Source organism: Saccopteryx leptura, chromosome 3 (genome assembly GCF_036850995.1).
Source record: "Saccopteryx leptura isolate mSacLep1 chromosome 3, mSacLep1_pri_phased_curated, whole genome shotgun sequence".
NCBI lineage: Eukaryota > Metazoa > Chordata > Mammalia > Chiroptera > Emballonuridae > Saccopteryx > Saccopteryx leptura.
Genome location: NC_089505.1, coordinates 247098316 through 247117937, shown reverse-complemented (window position 1 = coordinate 247117937; position 19622 = coordinate 247098316). Strand labels below are relative to the sequence as shown.

At 39.2% G+C, this 19622-nt stretch overlaps 1 protein-coding gene and 1 non-coding gene across 12 annotated transcripts in view; both read right to left on the bottom strand.

Moving 5' to 3' along the window:
* Positions 1–19622, bottom strand: part of TIA1 (TIA1 cytotoxic granule associated RNA binding protein) — a 43495-nt gene that overhangs the window by 8211 nt on the left and 15662 nt on the right. For 4 of the 11 annotated variants that reach the window (XR_010750402.1, XR_010750401.1, XM_066378048.1 and 1 more), the window contains exons 2-7: positions 16768–16864; positions 10562–10660; positions 9123–9177; positions 8918–8950; positions 7599–7686; positions 4424–4499 (exon numbers count right to left, since the gene is read on the bottom strand). Coding sequence is in view for 8 of the 11 variants with exons in the window: in XM_066378048.1 (XP_066234145.1) it covers positions 4424–4499; positions 7599–7686; positions 8918–8950; positions 9123–9177; positions 10562–10660; positions 16768–16864 (448 nt within the window). In the remaining 3 variants the exon portion in view is untranslated. Of the gene's footprint in view, positions 1–4423; positions 4500–5345; positions 5450–6421; positions 6441–7598; positions 7687–8197; positions 8813–8917; positions 8951–9122; positions 9178–10561; positions 10661–16767; positions 16865–19622 lie in introns of those variants that run through there. The other 7 variants (XM_066378050.1, XM_066378049.1, XR_010750403.1 and 4 more) reach the window with 6 other exon arrangements.
* LOC136402053 (U7 small nuclear RNA) lies at positions 15012–15073 on the bottom strand. Its single transcript, XR_010750950.1, has one exon. It is a non-coding gene; the product is annotated as a U7 small nuclear RNA (small nuclear RNA).

Genomic DNA, 19622 nt, shown 5'->3' with positions numbered 1-19622 from the left:
CGACGCTCTACCACTGAGCCAACCGGCCAGGGCCCCTTGAAAGGTTTTAATCATCCTTCTCTGACCTGAACCCATGCTCTGCTAATTTAACCCATGTTCTGCTAATTTGTTTGGTGATTCAAGAAACGAGTAAGTATGATGATGCTGTAGAGTTCTGGGCTCTCAATTGTAGAGGCCGGCAGTCCCCTGTACCTATCTCTTCTTTATGTTGTGTCTTGTGTGGTTTTTCTTAAGTTCTGCAGCGCCTTCCTTTCGGGCACACCCATTGCTGCGCTGGTCTCAGAAGGGAGGAAGGAGTGGAACAAATTTGAAGAAGAAACAAAGAGCTCCACTGAAGACACACTGAGAAGTCTATAAGACACATAAATGAAGACTATTTATTTATATGTGTGGAGCACAAAGATATAAACTGAACTGAAGATATAAATTAAAGTCATGAAGAAAGACTAAAAAAAGAAAACACACTAGGACAGAGCCCTGAAAAACAGCAAAATCTGAAAGTTGGGGAAGGAAAGGTTGCCAGCTAAGGTGACTAAGGAGTAGCTAGTGATGAAAGAAGAAATCCACAAAAGTGTACTGTCAGAGTCAAGGAAGCAAAAGTCAAGAAGTAAACTTGAAAACAGTAGTGTTTGACCCAGTGGTAGAGTGTCAACCTGGCATGTGGAAATCCTGGGTTCAAGTCCTGGTTAGGGCACACAGGAGAAGTGACCATCTGCTTTGCCTCTCCTCCCCCCTTCTCTCTCTCTCTTCTCTCTCTCCACGGCTCTAGCGCATTGGCCCTGGGCCCTGAGGAGTCTTCACCTCAGGCACTAAAATTAGCTCAGTTGTGAGTATGGCCCCAGATGGGCAGAGCACTGGCCCCAGATAGGGGTTGCTGGGTGGATCCCAGTCAGGACGCATGTGGGAGTCTATCTCCCCTTCTCTCAACTGAACAAAAACAAAAACAAAAATAGAAAAAGCAAATGCTGCCTGACCAGGAAGTGGTGGAGTAGAGAGAACATTGGATGGAGACGCAAAAGACCCAGGTTCGAGACCCCAAGGTTGCTGGCTTGAGCATGGGATCATAGACATGACCCCATGGTCGCTGGCTTGAACCCAAAGGTCACTGGCTAGAGCAAGTGGTCACTCGCTCTGCTGTAGCCCCCTGGTCAAGGCACACATGAGAACGCAATCAATGAACAACTAAGGTGCAGCAATGAAGAACTGATACTTCCCATTTCTCTCTCTTCCTGTCTGTCTGTCCCTCTGTCTCTGTCTCTCTCTCTCTCTCTCACACACACAGCAAATACCTAGTTCACTCAAATTTTCTCAAATAGCATTAACACTAAAATCTTATATGTATCAACCCTCTAAGGAACTCAACACTAATTATGGCATCAGCCCAATGTATGAGGTATATTTCTACCTTCTCTAACCATTCTGCTCACCAAAATTAGGGGATATTTCAAAATGAATATGAAGCGATAAAATATCCCCTAATTTTGGTGAGCAGTATTATAATGTGATTAACAGTAAAGCTTTCAGAACCAACTATACTCTGTTTTTATTTTCTCATTTCACAGATAAAAATCTTGTAATTGGTAGAGGGACACATATGATAGATGGTAGAGCCTTTATCTTTCAAGTCTCAATATCCTTTACCATTTCTAATTTTTCTTCTAATATGTGAGTTCTTCCTGACCTGTCAGGCCTACACATTTTCTTCACAGGTTTTTCTACTTTCTTAGAATACACTTTCACTTCATTAGAGGAAGATGACAGTTATAATGTATTGCACACTTAAATAATCCTACCACAAGATACAATGTTCCTGTGCAAAATGCTGAGACACAATGGCACTCTACATTCCCTTGCCTGAACTTGTAAGCCAAGTAAAAATATTTTTAGGGCAGATTTTTTATTTGGAAAGTAAATTTTGGGAAAAATGGTTGCAAGATGCTATAGCAAACTACTGGAAAATAAGGGCTCATAGTGAGGAATAACCAGACATTAGTTCTCATGTAAGTAGACACAAGAACTAGAAATAACGAGGCAGTTTGACACTATTTGGCATAACTACAAACAGATGTATTTTTTAAAAACCCAGAAGAAACCAACACAATAACTGATGCTCATATATTTAACCTGAAGACATCAAGAAGTAATAAATCTATTTCAAATATTCCATTCACTAAAATAAGAAAAGCCTTTCTCCCAACCACTCCTCAAATTTTTTTTAATTGATTTTAGCGGAAGAGGAAGGGAGGAAGGGAGGGAGAGTCAGACAGACAGACAGGAACACTGATCTGTTCCTGTAAGTGCCCTGACTGGTGATCAAACCGGCAACCTCTGTTCCTCAGGATGATGCTCTAACCCAGGGGTCCCCAAACTTTTTACACAGGGGGCCAGTTCACTGTCCCTCAGACCACTGGAGGGCCAGACTATAAAAAAAACTATGAACAAATCCCTATGCACACTGCACATATCTTATTTTTTTAATTATTTTTATTTATTCATTTTAGAGAAGAGAGACACAGAGAAAGAGAAGGGCTCAGGGAGGAGCAGGAAACATCAACTCCCATATGTGCCTTGACCAGGCAAGCCCAGGGTTTTGAACCGGCGACCTCAGCATTCCAGGTCGATGCTTGATCCACTATGCCACCACAGGTCAGGCTACATATCTTATTTTAAAGTAAAAAAAACAAAACAGGAACAAATACAATATTTAAAATAAAGAACAAGTAAATTTAAATCAACAAACTGACCAGTATTTCAATGGGAACTATGCTCCTCTCACTGACCACCAATGAAAGAGGTGTCCCTTCCGGAAGTGCAGCGGCTCAGATAAATGGCCTCAGGGGGCCGCAGTTTGGGGACCCCTGCTCTAACCAACTGTGCTAATCCAGCCAGGGTAGAAAAGCCTTTCTAAAATACATTTCACACTATCAAAAACTCTTAATGGTTCATTCTAAGGCACTTACACAGAACATACGGTATATCTGTATTTATTACTGGCAAAAAAATAGTCCTAACAGATGCAATACAAGAAAACCCAAGGTTAACAAAACCTTAGTGTATACTCCAAGATAAGGGCATATCAATTTTCTCACTCTTGTATTTTTGGAAGTTGTTATCTCTGCATTTAACTGTTCCGAACCTTGAGTTATAACAGTGAAAAATTTAATTACTTTTATTAGAATTTGTAATATATTTACAAGATTCAAACTTCAAACCATGTAATACAGCGAGAAGCTTCCTGCTCTGTCCCATTACCTACCCCCAAACAGGAAAACCTGCAACAAAGTTCTTGTTTATGAGCAAAAGAACACACACACACTTGCACATCACACATATGTTCTCTTACTTTTTACACAAGTGAGCTTTTCCACCTAACAATATATAGAAATCTTTACCATAATCTTTAGTATTTTTTTAAATGGTACAGTATTGCATAGAATGGAGGACATGCCAAAGATTTTAATCAACTGCCACAAGAAATATGAGCCTTTCTTTCTTTATATACCCTACTCTCACCTCTCATTTGATAAACTGCACTGTCCCTTCTTTTCTCTGCAAAAACCAGAAATTTGAAGTCAATGCAAATTGCTATTCAGCAAATGTTGGCTGAATGAAAGAAAAGATGAAACATTTCAGAAATATTAACGAACAACTTAAAAAGTCCCTATGGGGAGCATTTTATTAGCTAATTTTAATTACCATGGGAATATAAAACAGGGAGATAATGAATTAAATACATAAATTAGATTTACAGTATCTATCTTTGGCTGGTAATTTATTTTATTTTATTATTTTTTTTTCTGAAGCTGGAAACGGGGAGAGATAGTCAGACAGACTCCCGCATGCGCCCGACCGGGATCCACCCAGCACGCCCACCAGGGGGCTACGCTCTGCCCACCAGGGGGCGATGCTCTGCCCCTCCGGGGGTCGCTCTGCCACGACCAGAGCCACTCTAGCGCCTGGGGCAGAGGCCAAGGAGCCATCCCCAGCGCCCGGGCCATCTTTGCTCCAATGGAGCCTCGGCTGAGGGAGGGGAAGAGAGAGACAGAGAGGAAGAAGAGGGGCAGGGGTGGAGAGGCAGATGGGCGCCTCTCCTGTGTGCCCTGGCTGGGAATCGAACCCGGGACTTCTGCACGCCAGGCCAACGCTCTACCACTGAGCCAACCAGCCAGGGCCCTTTGGCTGGTAATTTAAACACCTCCATTTTCTATATTCTGAAAATAATTTATCAGTACGTTGTATGCATTGGTACTAAATAAAAGTTGAATAAATGACCAAACAGGAGAAAGAACATATCCTTTAGTGAGGGTGTTAATTATCAGTAAAATTAACAAATGGTAGATGAAAGAAAAGATTATTAAAACATAATGAGTATTTTAATTCTTTGCTCTTGAAGCACTGCACATGCATTTTTTATTGAGCTCACCCATTTGTTGAAAAAGGAGACAAAGCCATATCCCTTAGACTTTCCTGTTGCCATGTCTTTTACCACTCGGGCGTCTCTGAAATCAGAAACAATCAGAATTTTAGGTTTGCAAACTCTCCTATGAACATCAAGTGACAATTTCATACACAATTCATTTTCATGTTTCATCTTCATTCGAAAATGAACCTTTAATACAAATTCACCTTTTATTTTATAAAATTTATGTATTAGCAAACGAGGCTTAATTTTGTAAACATGCAAATCAATAACTTCTTAAACATGTATGTAATATTATACAGAAACTGCCTCCCATTTCAAAAAGTTTAAACTTTTAAATATTAAGCATGGTGAAGACAGCTATTCAGATGAATTACTTAGCCATTTATATGGTTCACAGGCATATTAGATGAATGACTTTCTTTAACCATGCAATTTATAACTTGCTATTTGACACCATATGCTACCTGATCATTAAAAAATTAAAATAGAAAACTGGAAACTAAGAGAATAAAAAAATTGAACATTCTCTAAATTAAGTAAATTATTTTCTCACATCAATTCATACCCCCCCCTCCTTTTGGACTACTGGTAAATTCTGAGAACTTGGTATTTTCAGAAATGCTAAATAATTGAAGAAAAATACTAGATACACACTTTAGTTTTAAACTATATATGAAAGGACTTTATACTGAATTTTAAAGTAGCAATCACAGATGACTGATTGGAAACTATACGATATAAGAGCAAAATTTTAAAAAGTCAGAAAGTAAAAAAGCACGCCAACATTTATCCATTGTGAACCGTAGCTTGTAGTTAGCCAGGGCAATTCTGTCCATTCTTCAGAGATACTCTGCAAAATAACCAGAGCCCTATTATTTGAGATTGAGTAAAAAACCCAGCCATGATAGCTAAAACTCCATACCTCAAAAAATTGGACTCAAATTGTGCTTCACAGGCAATCTGCTTTTAAGTTAGCCAGGTATGTCACAATGCTTGTTCTCTCAGGACACATGAACAAAACAGGCACTTTCACAACAAAAACCCAAGTCAGAAAGCCATGCAATATAATTTTATATTAAAGTATACATAAGCATATTTTGATCAATTTTGAAGTGATTTATGAAGTGCTTAAGGTCAAAATGATAAAGAGGTAGTGGTAAAAAGGGAAAACGAATGCAAGCCACTTCTTAATCTGTAAAAATACTTATTATTTGTATGGTACACATGCATTAATTTGGTAGCTGTTTTACTTATATACCAAAATTTGTTAGATTACCCTAAAGTCAAGGAACAGGAAGAGTTTACTATATTAATTAGGGGAAAAAAAGTACTGTATTCATTATACTAAATGTTTTAATAGGTTGCAATTTACTGAATATCTCTTATAACTCTCTGTTGTAGGATTTCTACTGAGACTATCATAAGAACTTTTCAATATATAGTTATCAACTTCTTTAACAAAAAATAAGGAATTGATGCTACCCCACTGAAAATGATTCTTTAAAATTTAGGAACACACTCCTTGGGTAGCCTAAAACCTAAACTTTATTTATACATTAACTCAACTGAAGGTTATAAAACTCAAGACAGGGCCTTACCCAAGAAAAACTAATATATACATCAATAATCATGGTTGGCCATAATAAAATCTACAGACTATAATTGTGATACCAACATATTTAACAAAAAGATTATTTATCCATGATTTAAAAGCCATGAAGTTACTAAAATTTGAATGTCATTTAAATTCACTGATTGTTAAATCATGATCTAATCCCAAACTAAAATTCCCATGTTTTCAGAAAAGTTACTTCAATCAAAATTAAAGCATTTAAATAAAATAGCTATTTAATCTGTTAGAAAATTTTCTTCCTAAAGTTAAGTTTCAGGAAATGTTAGCCTTGAAATATATTTAATTCTTACTATTTCTGAAAGGATTTCCTAAAGAAGCAGCAGCAAATATCTAGATCAGGGTTCTTTAATCCTTCTTTAGTCCTTTAATGGTCCTATGACTAATCTGAAAATAGATAAAACTTACAAAGATACTCTGAACCAAAAGAAAAACAAACACAGTATTTTGCATATAGAGATTTTTACAGCTTTGAGAGGCCAAGGGTTAAGACAGTTTAGTCTAGATATCTGAAAGCAAATTAACCACCATCAAAATGCTAAGAGATTAAAGGGAACAATAAAAAAATTAGAACTTATTTTTCTAATTAGTTCTCATAAAAAAAGTCAACTAACAGAAGAGTCCATTTATACACCTTAATCTCACCAACTGCCTTTGAAGTGGGTCCTTTATTATGGCATGTTCATCATCCTACCAATGAACTACAACTCTTCAAATGAAAACTGTCCCAAAATTTACCACCAATACTATCTATCGGCATTTACTTGTCTCCTCACCTCATCTTTGCTGTTGGTCTGTTCATCAAACCAAACCAAAGCCAGTGTTTCCTTTTTGCTTCAGTTAAGACAATTTACTATACTTCTAACTGGAGCAACAATAATAAAGCAACCAGAAACCCTAAAATATTGTTTTCTAAATTCAATGATTACATGTAAGAAGTTACTGTAATCAAATTATTATTCTTAATCTATTATGGCGTGTATTTTAAAATTTTTATATACTACCTTGAGTAATTAATAACAAATGCAAGCAAGACAGCACTTCACAAAAAACTAAAAGGCATTATTATTGTTATTGTTGTTCTTAACAATAACAACAAAAGGGTAGACACCTTGGAATTAACATTTAGTAACTGCTTCTGGGTTAAAATGAGGTTTCTTTTTGTTAAAACATATTAATACAAAATGCATGGTATCATAGAAGTGCCCAAAAGGTCTTAATTCCTTAGCCATAGCACTTTACTAAAAGATTATAACCAAGCTAGCAAAACACTGTATACACGAAACAATGTGCACAATAGTAAATTTGTCTCTTAAAAGCTAATGCTAATTGAAAAAAAAAGATTCTAAGATAATTGAAGATCAAAGACTAATTAATAAATGGGAAAATAATCTTTGGCTCTTAGTGGCTTGAATAGTCTCTTAACAATATACATTATATTCAAGTGTTAAAATTAATGTCCAAAATACACAATAAAATTTCAAGGTACTTCTAAGTAAGATTGTTTCTAACTGAAAGTACTTTACTTTATCTTCTGTTACTTACGATATTCTTCCAAATGGTGCAAATGCAGCTTTTATATCTTCAGTTGTAATTTCTGGACTGAGATCACCAACAAAGACATGGAAATGATCTTATAAGGGAAAGGAAGGGGAATTGAAAAGAAAAATAAAATTTTAGAATTTAAAAAATACTAAAATGTATTCAATAAAGTATTCTTAAAATAATTTATGGAGAATAGTAACATATAAACAAAATACTATCCTAGATCTATACAAATCCTATCAATTTTAAACATAATGAATCAAGGTGACAATATAGGAAAGATTATCCTAAAGACTGATATATCTAATTGAAAACTGACAGTTACATATCTGCTTACAGCCAATTCTTATACTGGTCTAAGAAAATAAACTAATATATAACAAATTTTACAAAAAATAATAATGATTTAATTACTATTTTAATAGTAATTATTTACAGTTAATGAGTTTACCACTATATGAAAACTTTACAAATTAAAATAAAATAGTGGTATTGAGAGTTACCTAGCCTAGTTTGCCTCAGTTAACACAATTCACTGAAGCTAGCTACATGATATACTTGGTTTAACCGTATTTTGTGAAGAACAAGCAAAGAAATACCTTGCATTGCAACAGTTTGATGTTAAAGTATTTGATAGTTTTCTCAAAAGCCAACAGTTTTGGTTGCCCAGACATTACATCATTCAGTTTATGTGAATCCATGTGCATGTGAACTAAGACTGAAGGCAACAGAATGAAAACAGTAATCCCTTCACTTTATATTAGAGCCACTAAAAAAAGCATCGGAGAGAAATAACGACCCCATGTGAAGTTTTTTTTTTTTTTTTTTTTAAGACAATGCTCAAGAAAAGAAACACTTAAAAATATATAGACTAGTTAGATCAACACTTTAAAATAGACATATATTTGACAAAGTATATTTGGAAAGAAAAGTTACCCCTACTTGGCAGGCCTTAAGCAACATATTGGGTTGCCATTTGGGAAACAGTGTCAGGAGCAACTCAAGCAATCGGAAGATCTGGATATGGAGCACAGATCGTGACCTCAAGGAAGCAGGGTATCTTGCCCTTTAGTTGCTGAAAGTATTTCTAAGGCATCAGCTGCCTCCAAGAGGGTCAGAGAGCTTGAAATAGCACCAAAGTAGTGGACAAGCCACACTTATTCAACACTGGGAAGAAGGGGGGAAAATATTGCCAGAGAGACAAATAGAATACAACCTCCTCCCTCCCCCACCCCCCCAATATCAAACAAAAAAATTCAGGTGGTTAGTGAATACCCTTTTCAAGAGATTTCATTTTATGTTTAAGAAGATACAATTACCTTGTGAACGCTGTGTGCTGACAACGGTACTACCTGATGACAAAGATTAGATTTGTTCTTAAATTTATTAACACAAACACATTCAATCATATCTTAGGATAACGATCAAAATATTACTGCAAACATGTATGATGTTTATATGCTTTACAATAAAACTACTGTGTACAATAAAAACAAATGTTCGAAGAGTATAAAATATACTTACTGCTTGTATCTTTCTTTTGACTGCTGGGGGTTGTTGCCCAATTCACTTTGACTTCCTAAAAAAATTTTTCTACATTTATATTCCATAAAAATAAAGCTCAAAACCAGATATTACAATATTTGCATCTATAAGTACAAAGGAAGGTATATGAGAAGAAATGGACACCGGTTCTGGTACAGTTTTTTACTTTTTAAAAATTTTTATTTATTGATTGATTTTAGCGAGACAGAAAGGAAGAGGAGGAAGGCGGCGAGAGAGAAAGAAACATCAATCTGTTCCTGTATGTGTCCTAACCAGGGATCGAACCTCTGAGCTTCAGGATGAAGCTTTAACCAACTGAGCTATCTGGCCAGGGCTAAGTTTTTTACATTTTAACCCAGGGGTCGGGAACCTATGGCTTGTGAACCAGATGTGGCTCTTTTGATGGCTGCATCTGGCTCGCAGACAAATCTTTAATAAAAAAAATAATGTTAAAAATATAAAACATTCTTGCCTGACCAGGCAGTGGCGCAGTGGATAGAGCGTTGGACTGGGATGCGGAGGACCCAGGTTCAAGACCCCGAGGTCGCCAACTTGAGCGCGGGCTGATCTGGCTTGAGCAAAAAAAGAAAAAGCTCACCAGCTTGGACCTAAGGTCACTGGCTCGAGCAAGGGGTTACTCGGTCTGCTGAAGGCCTGCGGTCAAGGCACATAATATGAGAAAGCAATCAATGAACAATTAAGGTGTCGCAACGAAAAACTGATGATTGATGCTTCTCATCTCTCTCCTTTCCTGTCTGTCTGTCCCTATTTGTCCCTCTCTCTGTCTCTGTAAAAACACATACACACACACACACACACACACACGCACACAAAAACCCCCCACAAAAATATAAAACATTCTCATGTATTACAATCCATTCATTTCCTACCACTCATGTTCATGGTTGCAGGTGGCTGGAGCCAATCACAGCTGTCCTCTGGGACAACACCAAATTTTTATTGGATAATGCATAACGTACACGGGTCATTGTATGGCTCTCACGGAATTACATTTTAAAATATGTGGTGTTCATGGTTCTCTCAGCCAAAAGGGTTTCCGACCCCTGTTTTAACCTATACTTACCCAAAGAATGTTGTCAAATCCTAATCTTACATAATTCTCTGTTAACATTGAACCAACCTTTCTTATCTAAAGTACCAATGAACATTTGTCCTTTATTTTTCTCCATTAGTATCCAATGTTCCAAGAATTTCATCCAAGCTTGAGGAATTCAACAAGTATCTTAGTATTTACCATGTGAAAGGCACCAAGAACATGCCCTCTAAAAGCTTCAACCAACTTTATAATAATAAAAGTGATCTTTTGCTACAAGGTGAATATAATACTTCTAAAAAGGAAACACAACTGTGAAACTTAAAATTTCCAGTGCAAGTCACTATTAATTATGACAGCTTACCTTACCCATTATCTTCCGCCCATTCATAGCAGCTAATGCTGCAGCTGCATGACGATGTTCATAAAACTCCACAAAACAATATGGATCATTTCCAGCTGTCTGTTGAAAAAACACAACAGCCAATTTTAGGTTTTATACTATTACCTTAAAATTATAACATCTCAGCTACCAGGCCATAGAGAATGGAGGGTCCATTCCACAAATAAATCTTTAGATAAGGAAGTAAACACATTTTTTATTTTTCTTAGAGAGAGCAGGGAGAGAGAGAGGGAGAAGGAGAGGGAGAGGGAGACAGAGAGAGAGACACACACACGGGAACTTTGAGCTTTTCCTGTATGTGCCCTGACCAGGGATTGAACTGGCAACCTCTGTGCTTTGGGACAATGCTCTAACCAATTGAGCTATCTGACCAGGGCTTAAGTTTTTTTTTTGTTTTGTTTGTTTTTTTTCATTTTTCCAAAGCTGGAAACGGGGAGGCAGTTAGACAGACTCCCGCATGCGCCCGACCGGGATGCACCCAGCATGCCCACCAGGGGGCGATGCTCTGCCCCTCTGGGGCGTCACTCTGTTGCATCCAGAGTCATTCTAGCGCCTGAGGCAAAGGCCACAGAGCCATCCTCAGCGTCCGGGCAATCTTTGCTCCAATGGAGCCTCGGCTGCGGGAGGGGAAGAGAGAGACGGAGAGGAAGGAGAGGGGGAGGGGTGGAGAAGCAGATGGGCGCTTCTCCTGTGTGCCCTAGCCAGGAATCGAACCCGGGACTCTGCACGCCAGGCCGATGCTCTACCGCTGAGCCAACCGGCCAGGGCCAGGGCTTAAGTTTTTAAAAATTTATTTTTCGAGAGACAAAGAAAGGAAGGAAGAGAGAAGGGAGGGGAAAGGGAAGAATTCATTTGTTCTTTCACTTAGTTGTGCATTCACTTGTTGCTTCCCATATATGACTTGACCAGGGATTGAACCTGCAACCTTGTCATTGTGGGACAACGCTCTAACAAACAGAGCTAACCAGCCAGGGTGGAAGTAAACACTTAAAAATGAGCTATTTTTTTTTTTTTTTTCATTTTTCTGAAGCTGGAAACAGGGAGAGACAGTCAGACAGACTCCCGCATGCGCCCGACCGGGATCCACCCGGCACGCCCACCAGGGGCGACGCTCTGCCCACCAGGGGGCGATGCTCTGCCCATCCTGGGCGTCGCCATGTTGCGACCAGAGCCACTCTAGCGCCTGGGGCAGAGGCCACAGAGCCATCCCCAGCGCCCGGGCCATCTTTGCTCCAATGGAGCCCTGGCTGCGGGAGGAGAAGAGAGAGACAGAAAGGAAAGTGCGGCGGAGGGATGGAGAAGCAAATAGGCACTTCTCCTGTGTGCCCTGGCCGGGAATCGAACCCGGGTCCTCCGCACGCTAGGCTGACGCTCTACCGCTGAGCCAACCGGCCACGGCCAAAAATGAGCTATTTTTATAAAAAGCTACCTTCATCAACAAGTTATACTATACTACTATATATAATTTAATCTTTTATTAATAACTAAGAGTTCTAATTATGGACAAATTAATATATAGCTACATTCTCCTCCTCATCATATAATACAATCTTTTTGTTAAGCTACAAAGGTTAAGTATGACTAGAATCCTGTTTTCAAATGTTAGTGTTGGCTTTTAATGACTTTTCTGCCTCTTCTCTGTGATATGATACTTTTTATTGGTATAAGTGTATATATTCTTGCTGCCTCTGAGTAGCAGAAAATCTCAACCAACCATCTTAAACTTGTTTCTAAAATATAAGTAAATAGGCTCTGAAAACTGAAGAGGTTCTCTGGTAAGTAAAGTTGGGTTTTTTTTCCTATATTTTTCTGAAGCCAGAAACTGGGAGAGACAGTCAGACAGACTCCCGCATGGCCCGACCGGGATCCACCCGGCACGCCCACCGGGGGTGACGCTCTGCCCACCAGGGGGCGATGCTCTGCCCTCCTGGGCAGTCGCTCTGTTGCAACCAGAGCCACTCCAGCGCCTGGGGCAAAGGCCAAGGAGCCATCCCTGGCACCCGGGCCATCTTTGCTCCAATGGAGCCTCGCTGCGGGAGGGGGAGAGAGAGACAGAGAGGAAGGAGAGGGGGAGGGGTGGAGAAGCAGATGGGCGCTTCTCCTGTGTACCCTGGCCGGGAATCGATCCCGGGACTTCTGCACGCCAGGCCGACGCTCTACCACTGAGCCAACCAGCCAGGGCCGGTAAGTAAAGTAAGTAAAGTTTTAGAATAGGTTTTAAATTTGAACTTTCTGACATTTTTTTTAGTTGTTTAGTAGACTTTTAAAAATTCTCTCTTGTGGCTCTGGCTGGTTGGCTCAGTGGTAGAGCATCGGCCCAGCGTGTAGAAGTCCGGGGTTTGATTCCTGGTCAGGGTACACAGGAGAAGCACCTATCTGCTTCTCCACCCTTCCCCCTCTCCTTTCTTTGTCTCTTTCTTCCCCTCCTGTAGCCAAGGCTCCATTGGAGCAAAGTTGGCCCGGGCACTGAGGATGGCTCCATGGCCTCTGCCCCAGGCGCTAGAATGGCTCTGGTTGCATCCCGGTTGGGCGTATTCGGGAGTCTGTCTGATTGCCTCCAGGTTTCCAACTTCAGAAAAATACAAAAAAAAAAAAAAAAAAAAAAAAGTGAATTGCTAAAAAAAAAGAAAAAAAAATCTCTCTTTTCTGCTAGAGTTCCAAGTAGTTTAAATTTGATGACCTGTAAAGCCTGGATGTTTTATCGTAAATTAAAGCAGAAAGTACCCAATATTTTATATCTATCAGTGCAATATACCAAATGACTTCACAGACTAAAATTCTTTCTATAATCTCCTAAGCAAGACTGTTAAAACAAAAAACCAAAAGATCAGAATGATACTAGAATAAAGAAACCATATTGTTTCAAGCACAATTGAAAATTATTTTAAGAATATTTTTTAAGCAAGAGAAAGACAGGCAGACAGAAAGGGAGAGAGATGAGAAGCATCAACTCGTAGTTGCAGCACTTTAGTTGTTAACTGACTGTTCATATGTGCTCTGAAGGGGCAAAGAGGGGGGCTCCAGCCAAGCCAGTGACCTTAGGGCTCAAGCCAGCAACCCCACAGTCAAGCTGGTGAGCATGTGCTCAGGCCCCATGAGCTCTTGCTCAAGTCGGTGAACCTGGGACCTCAATGTCCCAGGTTGACACTCTATCTACTGCGCCACCACCGGTCAGGCAACTTTTAAGAATTTTAGAGCCTGACCAGGCAGTGGCGCAGTGGATAGAGCATCGGACTGGGATGCGAAGGACCCAGGTTCAAGACCCTGAGGTCACCAGCTTGAGCGCAGGTTCATCTGGTTTGAGCAAAAGCTCACCAGCTTGGACCCAAGGTCACTGGCTCGAGCAAGGGGTTACTCGGTCTGCTGACGGCCCACGGTCAAGGCACATATGAGAAAGCAATCAATGAATAACTAAGGTGTCACAACGAAAAACTGATAATTGATGCTTCTCATCTCTCTCCGTTCCTGTCTGTCTGTCCCTATCTATCCTTCTCTCTCTCTCTCTGTCTTTGTAAAAAAAAGAAAAAAAAGGAATTTTAGAGCAAAGAGGCAACCATAAGTTGATACCGAGACTACCCATTATTTTATTTTAATAACATTAGGGAATATAAAAATGTTTCAAAAATTATATAATTCAAACTTAATGAGAATTCTACTAGAGATCAATGTTGATAGGCATCAGAAGGTTGTTAGAAAAAGTTGCTTATATTTAAGAGGAGAGCAATCAAATGAAAAAGAATGTTCACTTTAGTTAGTTGATTTGTACCCAGAAAAAACTGTACTTTTTAGAGGAAAAGAATCTAAACAACCTGGCCTGTGGTAGTGCAGTACATAGAGCATCACCCTGGAACACTGAAGTCACTGGTTCAAAACCCCGGGCTTGCCAGGTCAAGGCACAAGCAAAAAGCAAGCAATTAACAACTAAAGTGAAGCAACTGAGTTCATACTTATCTCTCCCCTCTCCTCTCTGTAAAATCAATAAATAAACTCTTAAAAAAAATTCTAAGCATATACATTATCAGCTTAATACTCCAGGAAGTATAAAATTCATATATATGAACATCAATCCAACAATTTAAAAGACTGGAATTTAGACTTTAATAATAATAAAAACAAAATATTAATCTAAGCCTTTGAGTGATAAAAACCCAAAATTTATACAAAGTGGCAAAGGCTGACCTAGCTAGTCTTTTCTGTAGGTCAGGCAGTCAGTAACATTTTGCCTAGTGATCTTTGATCTCTCTCTCTCGCTTTAAAAAAAATTATTTAATGATCTTTACCAGGCAAATATATTAAATGACCCACAAAGGTAGAAAATGGCACCTGCAAACCAATGGAGAAGATTTATATTCAAATAGTTTAATCTGGGTTTACATGCTTGCTTTGCCCTGTTTCTGCGTATTTTTTTTTTAGGGGCCTTCCAGCAAGCACTGAACACCTACTAGACAAGTTCAAAAAGAGCTGTAAGCACTGTTTCTGTATATTTAATGGAAATAACGTGTGCTTTACAATATTTCTGTTGAGCACTGGTAATAATGCATCAGTATTAAAATAATGAACAAGCATTCCATAAATGCTATTATTGGGACAAGGAAGGAGACCCACATCAAGGAAAAATTGATTTCTTAATTCTCCATCATTTTCCAGTTTCTCCTTTTTATCTTTTTCTATAAGTACAGGGATCTTTTCTTCTTTATCCCAGGACATACATCTATTAAATGTGACAAGAAAACAAGTAAGAAGAATATAAAGGACAAAAACATTACTCGAATCCATCTATATTAAATGCAGATGACCCTGCCACTTTAGGAGAAATGTTTGACATTTAAAAATCTTAAGACAACAAATCAAAGCCAACTGACTAGACAAATATTTTAAAATATCAATTAAAAAAAGAGATAAATTGGAAAACAACAGAAAAGAAAGTAGCAGATACACATATATGATTTTCTTTCCTGGGGAAAAGAACACCAAAAGGAGAGACCATGGGATAAAAGGATTCTCCTTGGCACTGTCTTTCCCATCAAAAAAACTTTAAATGTCTTTTTATACATATTATGATTCAGGGTTAACACCAGTAAGATGAATTAAGTCAAGGTTTTTCCTACACATTAATATCTGATGAATAGTAATTGCCATAATGCTTTTGAATCACAACCTTTAAAAAATAAAATAGAAAACATTTCACAATGTCAAATGTGTATTATTTTGACCCACTTTCTCAATCTAATTATAATAACAAAATTTCTATATTAGTCTACAACTAATACCACATATACAATAAACAATTCTGATGCTGCCTGACCAGGCAGTGGCGCAGTGGATAGAGCATTGGACTGGAATGCGGAGGACTCGGGTTCGAGACCCCAAGGTCGCCAGCTTGAGCGCAGGCTCATCTGGTTTGAGCAAGGCTCACCAGCTTGAGCCCAAGGTTGCTGGCTTGAGCAAGGGGTTACTCGGTTTGCTGTAGCTCCCCAGTCAAGGCACATATGAAAAAGCAATCAATGAACAACTAAGGTGCTTCTAAGAGATGAGAAGAATTGATGCTTCTCATCTCTCTCCCTTCCTGTCTGTCCTTCTCTGTCTCAGTCACAAAAAAACCCCCACCAAAACCAAAAACAATTATGATGCCTAAATACACCATAAAAGAAAAAAGCCTATATATTTCCTGATTGGTGGTGGCACAGCATATAGAGCATTGACCTGGAACAGTGAGGTCCCAGGTTCAAAACCCCACGGTCGCCAGCTTGAATGTGAAATCATGTCAATGATCAGCCATGGTTGCTGGCTTGAATAAGGGGTCACTAGCTCAGCTGGAGCCCCCCAGTCAAGGCACGTATGAGAAGCAATCAATGAACAACTGAAATGCTGCAACTACAAGTTGATGCTTCTCATCTCTCTCTCTTTTTGTCTGTCTCTCTTGTGCTAAAAAAAAAAAAAAAAAAAAAAAAAAAGAAGCCTCTATTTAGTTCTCATCTGCTTTAGTTCTTCTGTTTTTCCTCTCTTTGATAAAACAAATTAAACTCAATAGTCAGAACTGATTCACTACAAATTCACTATAATTCCTATGAATTCGGACTATATAAACTAACTTAAGAGTGTCTAGAAGTAATGGATTTAAATAATATACATACAAAACAAATTTAACTGAAGTAAAATACCCTTACATCCATAATCATTTTGCAGTTTTTACAAGGTCCAATCTGGCTAAAGAGCTGGAGAATCAGAGCTTCTGTCACATCTCTGGATAGGTTACCAACATATCTGAAACACAAAGAAAAACAATTACCATTTAAATTTTTTTTTCTTTCATCTTTCACCCTGTCACACCACCCATTGAAGCAAAACAACAGGGCACGCTGCTGCTTCACCCAAAAGCGGTGTTTTTACGCTGCCCTTTCTTGACAGCTCAGTGAGTAAATTTGCTTTTTTTGATTAGCTTCTAAAGTTGCTTACCAAAATATGATTTTAGACCTAGGTGGATTTATTTATTTAATTTTTTTTGCTTGGGTATTTTTCTGAAGTGAAAAGTGGGGAGGCAGAGAGAGACTACTGCATGTGCCAGACCGGGATCCACCTGGCATGCCCACCAGGGGGCGATGCTCTCCCATCTGGGGCGTTGCTCTGTTGCAACCAGAGCCATTCTAGCACCTGAGGCAGAGGCCATGGAGCCATCCTCAGCGCTGGGGCCAACTTTGCTCCAATGGAGCCTTGGCTGTGGGAGTGGAAGAGAGAGTTAAAGAGAAAGGAGAGGGGAAAGGGTGGAGAAGCAGACTGGCACTTCTCTTGTGTGCCCTGTCCATGAATTGAACCTAGGACTTCCACACACCGGGCCGACGCAGGTAGCTCTTAACCTTAAACCACACTATTTGGGAAAAGCTTATAAAAGTTTGCCAAAACTTTAAAATTTCTTTCAAAACAGATACATGTAACTTGCAAGTGTACTGGACACTGCTAGTAGAGGGGAAGGTACTGTGTGGTTTTAGTCAAGGAGTTGCAAATTAAACCTGTTGTTTACTTCTAAGTTCCTAGGTTTACCTTAGGAGGCTATGCTTATAAAATCTCTCAAATGAATCATTAGATATATACACTTTATCCAGTCAATTCTGGAAAGCTCTGCAATTATTTCTACTACAGTATTACTGATTATATTACATGATATCTCTAACACTATCCAATTTAGGTATACTTTGGTTTACATAAAACATTTTTTATTATTATTATTATTATTATTATTATTACTATTACATGAGAGGTTGGGAGGCAGAGACAGACTCCCACATGCAGCCAGCTTCCTACCAGGAGATGTTCTGCCCGTCTGGGGCCATTGCTCTGTTGCTTGGCAATGGAGCTATTTTAGTGCCTGAGGTGAGGCCATGGAGCCATCCTCAGTTCCTGGGCCAACTTGCTCAAACCTTTTGAGCCATGGCTGCTGGAGAAGAGAAAAAGAAAAAGGGGGAGGGAGAGAGGGAGAGGAGGAGAGTGGTGGAGAAGCAGATGGTCGCTTCTCCTGTGTGTCCTGACCGTGAATCGAACCTAGGACTTCCAGGGCCAATAAACATTTTTTTTTTTAAAGATTTTATTTATTCATCTTAGAGAGGAGGGAGAAGAGGGGTGGAGCAGGAAGCATCAACTCCCACATGTGCCTTGACCAGCAAGCCCAGGGTTTTGAACCAGCGACCTCAGAGTTCTAGGTCAGCTCTTTATCCACTGCACCACCACAGGTCAGGCCAGCAATAAACATTTTTTAAAATCACAATCATCGTGACCATGCAGTGGCACAGTGGATAGAGCCTGGGACACAGAGGACACAGGTTCAAAACCTGAGGTTGCTGGTTTGAGCTCAGGCTCACCAATTTGAGCATGGGATCAGAGACATGACCCCATGGTCGCTGGTTTGAGCAAGGGGTTACTCGCTCTGCTGTAGCCCCTCACCCCATCAAGATACATATGAGAAAGCAATCAATGAGCTAAGGTGCTGCAAAAAAGAACAGATGCTTCTCATCTATCTCCCTTCCTGTCTTTCCCTATCAAATCACAGATCAATCTTTTATTGGGTGCTCACATGCTCACAGGGATAAAAAAAAACCTTCAATAAATATCACTGATCAGTGGATGTGGAGAGGGAGTACCAAGATTCCAGGAGAGACCTTTAACAAATAATATCAACTGGTGACTAGCAAACTTAACTAGTGTAGTGTACTATAAAACCACATGACTCAGATAATCATTATTTAAAGGGTTTATAAATAAATTTTCAAAATGGGACTGTGAAATGAGATTACCTCTAGACCTGTTAGATAGAGTTAGAGGTTTCACTTCTGAAATCAGAGAATATGTAGTCTCTCAACAATTGTAGTTTCTCATTCTGCTACCAAGAATCCTTCAGAAAACATGTAATGAAAGATAAGATTCTCCCCAGAAAAATAAACATCCATTTGTCAAAAAGTGTGGATTCAGTTCCTTCCTTTCAGTTACCCATTCAACAAACATATATTCAGTGATTAGTATGAAGGCACTGGAATAGTTTAAAATGGTAAATGGAGAAATGATAAATCTTAAGGAACAATGAACATTTAAACATCAGGTAGAATAATGATACTAAAAAAAAATAGTAATAAAAAAGGAAAGAAAAGCAAAAGCATTATCTACCCAACAACAATTTTGGAGATTATTACTACATCAAGTCCTTGTTTTGAAAATCAGTATTAGCTCTGGCGGTTGGCTCAGTGGTAGAGCATCAGCCTGGCATATGGAAGTCCTGGGTTCAACTCCTGGTCAGGGCACACATTAGAAGTGACCATCTGCTTCTCCATCCCTCCCCCTTACCTCTCGCTCTCTTCCTCTCCTGCAGCCATGGCTTGAACAGTTTCAGCAAGTTGCCCCAGTTGCTGAGGATGGCTCGGAGGCCTCACCTCAGGCCCTAAAATAGCTTGGCTGCCAAGCAACAGAGCAACAGCCCCAGATGAGCAGAATACCAGCCCTGCAGGGGGCTTGCCAGTGAATTCCACTTGGGGCACAT